The 12500-nt window shown below is 46.6% G+C and overlaps 1 protein-coding gene across 2 annotated transcripts in view; it reads right to left on the bottom strand.

Annotated features, from left to right (window-relative positions):
• sec24a (SEC24 homolog A, COPII coat complex component) overlaps positions 1-12500 on the bottom strand; it is a 42456-nt gene that overhangs the window by 3001 nt on the left and 26955 nt on the right. For both annotated transcript variants that reach the window (XM_056244338.1, XM_056244337.1), the window contains 2 exons: positions 8084-8188; positions 7597-7689 (listed from right to left, as the gene is read on the bottom strand). In XM_056244338.1, coding sequence (XP_056100313.1) covers positions 7597-7689; positions 8084-8188 — 198 coding nt within the window. The remainder of the gene's footprint in view (positions 1-7596; positions 7690-8083; positions 8189-12500) is intronic.

Here is a 12500-nt window from a genome sequence, read left to right as displayed (position 1 = left end):
AAGTGGTGTGCGTCAGGTAGTGTGCGTCAGGTAGTGTAAGAGTCAAGTGGTGTGCGTCAGGTAGTGTGCGTCAGGTAGTGTAAGAGTCAAGTGGTGTGCGTCAGGTAGTGTGCTTCAGGTAGTGTAAGAGTCAAGTGGTGTGCGTCAGGTAGTGTGCGTCAGGTAGTGTAAGAGTAAGGATTCAGGCCTCACTCATATGTGGTAATAAATCGGTTATGAATTGGATAACTGCATTTGCGTGTGCCATGTAAGCAGACAAATCGGATATTCCCCAGTAAATGCGAGTCGTACGTCATTAAAAAAGTGACGTCAACTCAGGTGGACACCACCAACTGAGATCACATGACTTCTTATAGGGACGTCACGCGTGACGTCACGCCATATGGAGCAGCCATTTTGACGGAATAGAAAATGCTAGACCTCCGGTGATAATACAATAGACAGAAGGATAATAGGCCTACAGCTCGTCGCGAAATATTCCTATCATGCCCGAGCGATGCTGTGCAGTTGGATGCGTTAATTCAGATACGTGATCAAACAAAAGGAATTGTTAGTCGTGCATTGCTGCGCGCTGAATGAACACCAGTAAACTGGAGCACTTCGTAGTGCGTCAAAGAAACGCATCCTATATGAGATTAATCAGATGTATAAAAAATAAACATAATATTACAAATTATATCTGCAGAAAATGATGCGAATGCAAAAGTGAACGAACTAAGTTACGTGCCATTCAAATGACTCATGTTGTGGACGCGCTCTTCCTGGAGCAACGCGATGAAACACGGCAACTAAACCCGAATAATTCACAATATTTTATTACATTATTATTCTCTTTATAATGTTATGTAATAGGCCAGTCCCAATCATAGTCATTATTAGTCGTGAATTGCAGTTTGAGCTGCGCGCGCTGAAGCTGATCATCGTACTCTTACTACAGTGTTAATTCTTAACCAAATGCATCCTGAGATAAGCCTAAATCAGAAATAGATAGGTCTACACAAAATACACACAATATTACAATTTGTATTTGCACAAAACAAAAGGCTGCGAATGCACACACAAACTTAGTCATGATGGGGTGTAAAATGGTCCCAAACAACTCCGGCCGCCCGGCGCGCTCGTTTTACATGTTTCCCGGTTGAGCAGCACGTACGCGCATAACCTGCTTAATCGACGATCGATAAGTTTTACTGTACTAATAATTTATTATTACACCATATTATACACGCAATTATATCAATACTGTAGCGCAAAGTATTGCAATATTTAGGCTAATTAAATTATTATATTATTAGTATAATAATTATAGCTACTAATAATTATATTATAATAATATACTAATAATTATATTATTAGTATAATAATATACTTATAATATATATTACCCACGGCAATGGATCTATTATTAGGGGTGGCCCACCCTAATAATAGATCCATTGCCACGATTGCCACTGAGTAGCTGACTGATGTATTCCGTCAAAATGGCTGACACACGGCTAGGGGTCACGTGACTGGGAGATCCCTATAGGCACGATGGAGGACGAAGGATACACACAGTGGAGCAATGCGGAGGTTTCATGTATTTTGAGTGTTTGGGGCGAAGAGACAGCAGGCAATAAATGCAGGGTTGTTACAGGAATAAATCCGTGTTTGAAGACATTTCACGAGATATGGGGAGGCACGGGTTTAAGCGCTCCTGGCTACAGTGCCAACAAGGGCTCTCCTCTTTTTTCCCCGCCGTATGAGACCAATGTTTTGCTGACTTTTTTGCTGACTTTTAAAAAATATTATGGAAAGCAAAACACTGGATAATTTTATTCGCATCGGATATAGTCAGAAAATCGGATTTGGGCATCAAGACCTGCAGTGTAAATGCAGCCAAAGAGTCAGGTAGTGCGCGTCAGGTGGTGCGCGTCAGGTGGTGTGCGTCAGGTGGTGTAAGAGTCAAGTGGTGTCCGTCAGGTAGTGTAAGAGTCAGGTGGTGCGCGCGCCAGGTAGTGCGCGTCAGGTGGTGTAAGAGTCAGGTAGTGCACATCAGGTGGTGTGCGTCAGGTGGTGTGCGTCAGGTGGTGCGCATCAGGTAGTGTGCGCGTCAGGTAGTGTGCGTCAGGTGGTGCGCGCGCCAGCTAGGGCACGTAAGGTAGTGTGCGTCAGGTGGTGCGTGCGCCAGGTAGTGCGCGTCAGGTGGTGCGTGCGCCAGGTAGTGCGCGTCAGGTGGTGCGCGCGCCAGGTAGTGCGTGTCAGGTGGTGTAAGCATCAGGTGGTGTCCGTCAGGTAGTGTAAGAGTCAGGTGGTGTGCGTAGGTTTCATGTATTTTGAGTGTTTGGGGCGAAGAGACAGCAGGCAATAAATGCAGGGTTGTTACAGGAATAAATCCGTGTTTGAAGACATTTCACGAGATATGGGGAGGCACGGGTTTAAGCGCTCCTGGCTACAGTGCCAACAAGGGCTCTCCTCTTTTTTCCCCGCCGTATGAGACCAATGTTTTGCTGACTTTTTTGCTGACTTTTAAAAAATATTATGGAAAGCAAAACACTGGATAATTTTATTCGCATCGGATATAGTCAGAAAATCGGATTTGGGCATCAAGACCTGCAGTGTAAATGCAGCCAAAGAGTCAGGTAGTGCGCGTCAGGTATACGCGTCAGGTGGTGCGCGTCAGGTGGTGTAAGAGTCAAGTGGTGTCCGTCAGGTAGTGTAAGAGTCAGGTGGTGCGCGCGCCAGGTAGTGCGCGTCAGGTGGTGTAAGAGTCAGGTAGTGCACGTCAGGTGGTGTGCGTCAGGTGGTGCGCATCAGGTAGTGTGCGCGCCAGCTAGGGCACGTAAGGTAGTGTGCGTCAGGTGGTGCGTGCGCCAGGTAGTGCGCGTCAGGTGGTGCGTGCGCCAGGTAGTGCGCGTCAGGTGGTGCGCGCGTCAGATAGTGCGCGTCAGGTGGTGCGCGCGTCAGATAGTGCGCGCGCCAGGTAGTGCGTGTCAGGTGGTGTAAGCATCAGGTGGTGTCCGTCAGGTAGTGTAAGAGTCAGGTGGTGTGCGTCAGGTGGTGTGCGTCAGGTAGTATGTGCCAGGTAGTATGTGCCAGGTAGTGTGTATCAGGTAGTGTGCGCCGGGTAGTGCGTATCAGGTAGTGTGCGCCAGGTGGTGCGTGTCAGGTAGTGTAACAGGGTGTCTACAGATATAAACAAGTTAAATTTAAGACTTTTTAAGACCTTTTTAATGCCACTTTGAATACAATTTAAGACCAAACCTGTGATGAAAATACACATTCTATTACATGCGTATATGTAATATTTAACCTAAGTAATTGAAGTAATTTAATATGAACTGCTTCAATGTATGAATCAATATGAATCAATGTAACATTTGTAATCGTGAGAAGATTCAGCAAAATAGCTCCATCATGTTATGTTACTTAACTTTATGATATTTTATAAACAAAAAACTAAACATTTTGAGTTTTTACTGTAGTATGTTTTATCTTCTGTGAGTTTTTTTATGTGTGCTGTTATGCTCATTTGTTTTGATTTCTCACTATAAAATCTCTCACAGAGACAGGCAGCGAGTCTCAACAGCGCTACCAGAAATACATTACCAATCGCTGTTTATCAGGGACGTGCAGAGATCGAGTTCCTCAGGGGCAGGGGCTCAAATGTAAAAAGGGGCATATATATATATATATGTGTATATATATATACACAGTATATATATATGTGTGTATATATATAAAAAAAATTTATGTACCGGCCACAAGTTTGGACACTAATGTTTTTGAAAGAAGCCTTTTATGCTCATCAAGGCTGCATTTATTTTATCTAAAATACAGAAAAAACTGTAATATTGTGAAATATTTCCACAATTTATAATATATAACTACTATTATAATATACTTATAACCTTTGATACTTTTTATAGTTAAAAAAAAGAAAAATTTATTTAAAATAGAAATATTTTGTACCAATATACACGACCGTTCAAAAGTTTGGGGTCAGTAATATTTTTTTTCTTTTAAAAAATTAAAATAAATAATGGGCTATTTTTTGATATGTGCTAAATTGATCAAAAGTGACAGTAAAGACCTTCTATTTTAATTAAATACTGTTCTTTTAAACTTTTTATTCATCAATGAATCCTGAAAAAAGTATCACAGGTTAAAAAAAATTGTTTCTGACATTCTGAAAAATCATGTGACACTGAAGACTGGAGTTATGGCTGTTGAAAATCCAGCTTTGTATCACAGAAATAAATGATATTTTTAAAATAGAAAAACATTTTAAATGGTAATAATATTTTTCTGTATTTTTGATCAAATAAATGCAGGCTTGATCACATAAGACTAAGAGACTACACACAATAGGCCTGTAGGTCGCGCCTGTGTTTCATTTAACCAACTATGATAGTTTGATTAAATGGTAAACGCATCAATATACATAGACTAAATAAAAAGTGACTTTAATACTAGGCCTACTTTAGCCTGGCATGCCAGACCTACATCAAGATGTTAGGTCTGGGAACTCTCCATTGACATGACTCAATCCGAGGGGCGGGATAAACGGTTACCTTTCGAAATCCCTCTGCACGCAATAGGATAGCGCTACAACCAACCAGAGCAACGAACGGTTGTGGATGAGTGAGTCCCATGCGTTTTTCCACCAGCGGAGCTCATTGGTATATTAAACTTTTGCCGTATCAGGACGGCAAAACTCCGAACACATCTTCCTTTTTTAAGAATGACTTAAGTGACGTTCTCTTAACTCCAAGTCCTCCAGAGTCGCGGCCAAAGCCGATTCGAAAGACCGCTGCATCTTCATTGTTTTCAACTAGCAGGGAAATCACCTATGGAAATCACGCGGAATGTCATGAACTGTGCCGTCATTGTGTTAAGCCCGCCCGCCGACTCTATACACGATGTGATTGGCCTGACCAGTCTTTGGTTTTTCCAGCTCAAAAGCCTATGGAGAGTTGCTAGACCACACTGGCGGCGAAATAATTTTCGCTGCCACTAGGGTGCGTCTAGATTTCTAGGCTAGGCCTACTTACCAGTAATGTGACTTTTGGTGCTGGTTTTGTGCAGTGCTTTGTAGTCAATTAACATCCATTGTTTAATTCAGATCACTTCATAAATGTTAATTCGTTTGTCCATCTATTTTCAAACGATTTATGAATGACTGGAAAATTACCGCTCCACTTCACATTGTCTAATGACATTTTTAACTTCTTGTGCCAGATAACGATTGGTCGGTGTATTATACATTACAAACAGGCTTCAATGAATTCTGTAATATTTTTAATTGAATCGACGCACTACCTTTTATTATTGAAAAAAAAAAAAGTTTTGTTCATTCCTTCCTGCCGTCGAGCAATATACTCACTGAAATAACTATATTTGGCTCGAGAACATCAGTTCCCGAGCAGACTGTGGAATACCTATGTTTACACTAGTGCATTGTCATTTTAAAACACATAACTTTTGCTACGGTTACGCCTGCCGTCCATACATTACTCCAGAGTTTTAGACCCTCGTCCCAAGCAAGACACGCAACTTGACGCAAGTGACGCAACGCGTTGTGGCAACGACACCTCAGATTGACAGAAACGTAAAAATAAACGTGAATTTTCCCGCTTCGATGCTTCACTGGTTATTTGACGGACATTGGGTCCGCCACACTGGAGAAATGTTAGCGGTAATGTGACCAGAAATATTTAAGACCCATTGAATCTGAATTTAAGACATTTTAATACTTTTTAAGGCCTTTTATTAGGAAAACTTTATTTAAGACTTTTTAAGGACCCGCGGCCACCCTGTGTAAGCGTCAGGTGGTGCGCGTCAGGTAGTGTTAGAGTCAGGTGGTGTGCGCCAAGTAGTGCGGATCAGGTAGTGTGCGTCAGGTAGTGTGCGTCAGGTAGTGTGCGTCAGGTAGTGTGCGCCAGGTAGTGTGCGTCAGGTAGTGTGCGTCAGGTAGTGTGCGCCAGGTAGTGTGCGCCAGGTAGTGTGCGTCAGGTAGTGTGCGCCAGGTAGTGTGCGCCAGGTAGTGTGCGCCAGGTAGTGTGCGTCAGGTAGTGTGCGCCAGGTAGTGTGCGTCAGGTAGTGTGCGTCAGGTAGTGTGCGCCAGGTAGTGTGCGCCAGGTAGTGTGCGCCAGGTAGTGTGCGTCAGGTAGTGTGCGCCAGGTAGTGTGCGCCAGGTAGTGTGCGCCAGGTAGTGCGCGTCAGGTAGTGTGCGTCAGGTAGTGTGCGCCAGGTAGTGCGGATCAGGTAGTGTGCGTCAGGTAGTGTGCGCCAGGTAGTGTGCATCAGGTAGTGTGCGCCAGGTAGTGTGCGCCAGGTAGTGTGCGTCAGGTAGTGTGCGCCAGGTAGTGTGCGTCAGGTAGTGTGCGTCAGGTAGTGTGCGCCAGGTAGTGTGCGTCAGGTAGTGTGCGTCAGGTAGTGTGCGCCAGGTAGTGTGCGCCAGGTAGTGTGCGTCAGGTAGTGTGCGTCAGGTAGTGTGCGTCAGGTAGTGTGCGCCAGGTAGTGTGCGTCAGGTAGTGTGCGTCAGGTAGTGTGCGCCAGGTAGTGTGCGTCAGGTAGTGTGCGTCAGGTAGTGTGCGTCAGGTAGTGTGCTTCAGGTAGTGTGCGTCAGGTAGTGTGCGTCAGGTAGTGTGCGCCAGGTAGTGTGTGTCAGGTAGTGTGCGTCAGGTAGTGTGCGTCAGGTAGTGTGCGTCAGGTAGTGTGTGTCAGGTAGTGTGCGTCAGGTAGTGTGCGCCAGGTAGTGTGTGTCAGGTAGTGTGCGTCAGGTAGTGTGCGTCAGGTAGTGTGCGTCAGGTAGTGTGCGTCAGGTAGTGTGTGTCAGGTAGTGTGCGTCAGGTAGTGTGCGTCAGGTAGTGTGCGCCAGGTAGTGTGTGTCAGGTAGTGTGCGCCAGGTAGTGTGCGGATCAGGTAGTGTGCGTCAGGTAGTGTGCGTCAGGTAGTGTGCGTCAGGTAGTGTGCGTCAGGTACTGTGCGTCAGGTAGTGTGCGTCAGGTAGTGTGCGTCAGGTAGTGCGCGTCAGGTAGTGTGCGCCAGGTAGTGTGCGTCAGGTAGTGTGCATCAGGTAGTGTGCGTCAGGTAGTGTGCATCAGGTAGTGTGCGTCAGGTAGTGTGCGCCAGGTAGTGTGCGTCAGGTAGTGTGTGTCAGGTAGTGTGCATCAGGTAGTGTGCGTCAGGTAGTGTGCATCAGGTAGTGTGCGTCAGGTAGTGCGCGTCAGGTAGTGTGCGTCAGGTAGTGTGCGTCAGGTAGTGCGCGTCAGGTAGTGTGCGTCAGGTAGTGTGCGCCAGGTAGTGCGGATCAGGTAGTGTGCGTCAGGTAGTGTGCGCCAGGTAGTGTGCGCCAGGTAGTGTGCGCCAGGTAGTGTGCGTCAGGTAGTGTGCGTCAGGTAGTGTGCGCCAGGTAGTGTGCGTCAGGTAGTGTGCGTCAGGTAGTGTGCGCCAGGTAGTGTGCGTCAGGTAGTGTGCGCCAGGTAGTGTGCGTCAGGTAGTGTGTGTCAGGTAGTGTGCATCAGGTAGTGTGCGTCAGGTAGTGTGCATCAGGTAGTGTGCGTCAGGTAGTGCGCATCAGGTAGTGTGCGTCAGGTAGTGCGCATCAGGTACCATGTTGAGAGGAACAGCAGCGTAGCTCTCCACTCCCAGCACTTGCGTGAGGAAAACTGGGTTACAGTTCCTTCCAATCCAGAGATACAGGACCTGAAAGAGACAAATGCTGAACTCACTCATATTGTTCAAGTCTTCATCTTGCTGCTAGAATGATTGTTTTGTACACTGTAATGGATTATAAGACAATTAAACAGGATAGATTTTAAAGCGCTCTCTTTTCAAATCAAGATTTCATTATTTATGCGATGAAAAGTTGTGTAATATCCGATTGTTGAGATTGTTCGCTCATGTGTGTGTGTGTACTCATTGTGCCACAGTCCATGAGGAAGGCAGCGTCTCTGTATGTGTGTGTGTGTGTGTGTGTGTACTCACTGTGCCACAGTCCATGAGGAAGGCAGCGTCTCTGTGTGTGTGTGTGTACTCACTGTGCCACAGTCCATGAGGAAGGCAGCGTCTCTGTGTCTGTGTGTGTGTGTGTACTCACTGTGCCACAGTCCATGAGGAAGGCAGCGTCTCTGCTCAGCTTCTCCACAGACAGCTGGAGCGCTCTGGGCTGAGGGATCGTGCGCTCGCTGATGTTCAGCGCCCCCTGTGTGTGAGAACACGCATCACATCATCATACAGGACACATATGAACACACACACACACACACACACATCATCATCATACAGGACACATCTGAACACACACACACACACACACACACACCACATCATCATACAGGACACATCTAAACACACACACACCACATCATCATCATACAGGACACATCTGAACACACACACACACACACACACGCACACACGCACACACACAAGCTATGTGCTGAACCTTTATTGAAGCTCTGAAGCCTCACTGAACTTCACTCTGCTTCCTCAAGTCTGTAAGCGGACTGGTCCCCCATTGTCCCCCCACTGGTTCCCCACTGTCCCCCATTGTCCCCCATTGTCCCCCCACTGGTCCCCCACTGTCCCCCCACTGGTTCCCCACTGTCCCCCATTGTCCCCCCACTGTCCCCCATTGTCCCCCCACTGTCCCCCCACTGGTCCCCCACTGTCCCCCCACTGGTCCCCCACTGTCCCCCCACTGTCCCCCACTGGTCCCCCACTGTCCCCCACTGGTCCCCCACTGTCCCCCATCTGGTCCCCCACTGTCCCCCACTGTCCCCCCACTGTCCCCCACTGTCCCCCACTGGTCCCCACTGTCCCCCACTGTCCCCCCACTGTCCCCCACTGTCCCCCCACTGTCCCCCACTGTGCCCCCACTGGTCCCCCCACTGTGCCCCCACTGGTCCCCCACTGTCCCCCCACTGGTCCCCCCACTGTCCCCCACTGTCCCCCCATTGTCCCCCCACTGGTCCCCCCCTGTCCCCCCACTGTCCCCCCACTGGTCCTCCCACTGTCCCCCCCACTGTCCCCCACTGTCTTTTAGCGCTTTTCCATTACCAGTACCAGCTCGCCTCGGCTCACTTTTCGCTCCGGTTTCCATTACCAGACCACCCGGTCGTCATAGCGACGCCGCAGGAAACTGCCGTGACGTAATCTTATACGCGAGGATACGAATCTAGTCTGCACCTCCTCGTTTGACCACGGCGTATTCATCCGAGTTGCCATAATAATAGTAGTAAGTTTAGTAACTATCTCTGGCCAAACTATTTAAAAATGGCGGGGTTATTCTGGATACTCCATCTGGCGCGTACAATGATGACGCAGTGAATAGTGACGATTCTCTCTGACCAATCAGCAGTCGGCATTGTTTTCACGTCACATTTTAGTATCGCCTCAGCTCGCTCAGAACCTCGCCGGAGGTGATACAAAAAAAGTACCCGAAAGCAGGTACAGGTCCAACTTGCAACAAACCAAACAAAGGCGAGCCGAGGCGAGTCGAGCTGGTACTGTGCAGTGGAAAAGCGCCATTTCAGATCCACCGCTATAAACCAGTCTCCGGGTCGAATTTGCGCGATGATCTGTTTTATCGTGATCATTTTGAACGCGTGTTTAGCAAGTCTTATGCCACTCGGTACCACTTGAAGATTCTCTTTAATCTTTACCGCTACGGAGGAATTTCGTAATGTCTAATGTATTAATAGGGCCACCAGAAGGCAACCTAAGCACAATAAGTAGAAGGCTATAGGTAATTGTAAATCATACAAAATAAATGCTATGATCACTAGATTTTATACAGGTGTTACTATAATGATTTTGTTAATGGTGATCAGCAACCAAATATTGATAATGTGGAAGTTACGGCCTTTTGCCTTGGCATGACTTCTCACTTTTTGCTGACAATACAAAGGCAGAGTACAGTAACTTTAAAATAGTGGTCAAAAGTCAAGTTTGAGCTCAAAATTTTATGTAGATCATTTTCATTACTTAAACATCTAATTGCCAGATTTTCAGTGTCCTACCTATAATTAATTTGGCGGGACAACTAAAAATCTTTAAAGTCATTTTTCTCAGTTCCACACCCTAGCGAGTGAAAGTCCCTGTAAAGTCAAAATTAAGTATGTGTTCTGAGTTTGTCACACCACAGAAAAATGTGTTATTAGCCACCCAGCCAAATTTGAATGATAAAAAAAGCCGGCAAGTACATAAAATAAGCTATCAAAATCTTGAAAAAATGAGCATTATTCTCTGCTCTCAAACGCTGGGGGCGTGTCCGCTGTGGGGGCGTGTCCACTGTGGGGGCGTGTCCGCTGTGCGGGCGTGTCCGCTGTGGGGGCGTGTCCGCTGTGGGGGCGTGTCCGCTGTGGGGGCGTGTCCGCTGGTCCTCCACTGTACTACACACTGACTCAACTCTTTTCTATAGTACTGTTATATATTGTATTGACAACTCATATATTAAATATTTACCATCGTATATTCGGCATAATTGGATGTTTTTAAATAAACACTGACAAAAAACTACACAAGTGTTATTTGTGAGACGTCCTCGGTGAGAACGTCAAGAGCGCGTAAGTTGTTTTTTCTTAATATACAGTTCTCCTGTTGCTCTGTTTACCATTTGTCAAGTAAGTAGGGCTATTTTCGATTCTTTGCTTCTTTGTAATTTTTATCTTCACTAAATATCTTTATTTTAATTAGTCGCGTTCCTATTTTGAATATCTGCCGTCTTAAGGGTTGGAGTCTGTTTGTTATTGTAGCACTTAAGTATTGCTGTTCATAACAGCTAGTTTCGATTTGGGCCATTGTCGGGATACTTGCTTTCGCTGTGCTAATTGCAAGGGCTACCACAGCTGTCCTCACTCAGACGATTTATAGCATTATTTCTATGTAGTGTGCGCGCTGTCGCGGAAGCGTCAGCGGAAGCATTCAGCTCTCGTGTTCAGCCTCCTCATGTGAAGACCGACTCGGGTAAAGACCTGCGACTCTACCTGCGCGACTCCACCGAGCAAGGACACCTGCAAGGCACTTAAAGTATCTTCTTCACCCTTTCCTTTCCTACCTTTATCTTATTTCCCATTATCATTATGTGCTTTGAACACATTCCTGTTGTCTCTCGACAACGCTCTCTCACCACGCACAGAAGGCAGCGCAATACTGCTTATCTGCGCCCGTTTCTCTCATCCTCACACTCACCTCTGACTCTTTCTATGGGTCTATGGAATTGTCAATCAGCAGTCAATAAAGCTGACTTCATTCCAGCCTTTGCATCTCATTCTACTCTTAATATCTTGGGCTTGACTGAGACCTGGATCCGTCCAGAAGACTCAGCAACCCCTGCTGCTCTCTCTAACAACTTCTCTTTCTCTCACACACCTCGCCAGTCCGGGAGGGGTGGGGGCACTGGTCTCCTCATTTCTAACAATTGGAAATATTCAACTCTCTCTTCTCTATGCAATAACAACTCATTTGAATATCATGCTATTACACTTACAACTCCCATGAAGATCCATATTGTAGTTATTTATCGCCCCCCAGGTCAACTAGGAAGCTTTGTAGAAGAGCTGGATGTGTTGCTGTCCTCTTTCCCTCAGGATGGCATCCCACTTGTAGTCTTTGGCGATTTCAACATTCACCTAGCGAAGCCGTATGCAACAGACTTCATCTCTCTCCTAGCCTCTTTTGATCTCAAACGGCTCATCACCACCGGTACTCACAAATCAGGCAACCAACTGGACCTGGTTTACACACGCAACTGTATCACAGACAACATTTTGGTGAAACCTCTCCAAGTTTCAGATCATTTCCTCATTACTTTCAATCTACAACTCACTACCCATGCTCCACCAACCTCCCCACCATTTACTTTCAGACGAAACCTGCGCTCACTTTCTCCATCCCATCTTTCCTCTGCTGTGTCATCTTCTCTTCCCTCACCCTCACATTTCTCATCTCTGGATGTGAATACTGCAACGGATACTTTATGCTCCATCCTAACCTCTTCTTTAGACAATATCTGCCCTCTCTCCTCTAGGCCAGCACGCACCACTCCCTCTAACCCCTGGTTATCTGAGGTTCTTCGTGAACACCGGACCAAGCTCAGGGCAGCGGAGAGGAAATGGCGCAAATCAAAAGACACATCTGACCTCAGTAGGTATCAATCTCTGCTCTCTGCCTTCTCTGTTGACGTTCACGCCGCAAAATCTTCATATTTCCACAACAAGATCAACAGCGCCTCTAACACACGTTCACTGTTCAAGACATTCAATTCTCTCCTCTGTCCACCTCCACCACCACCCACCTCCTCTTTAACTGCTGATGATTTTGCTAACTTCTTCACTAACAAAACTACCACTATCAGCAGTCTGTTCTCAGCACAGGAACCCAGACTAACCTCTCCCACAGCCAATAACCTTCTCTCCTCCTTCACTCCACTAACCGAGGAAGAAGTATCTAAACTTCTCCTCTCCAGTCATCCTACCACCTGCCCTCTAGACCCCATCCCCTCACACCTTCTA

Source organism: Rhinichthys klamathensis, unplaced genomic scaffold (genome assembly GCF_029890125.1).
Source record: "Rhinichthys klamathensis goyatoka isolate OS25496 unplaced genomic scaffold, OSU_Roscu_1.1 h1tg000962l_1, whole genome shotgun sequence".
Classification (NCBI taxonomy): domain Eukaryota; kingdom Metazoa; phylum Chordata; class Actinopteri; order Cypriniformes; family Leuciscidae; genus Rhinichthys; species Rhinichthys klamathensis.
Note: the sequence above shows the minus strand (reverse complement) of the source record. Positions and strands in the feature narration are given on the sequence as shown.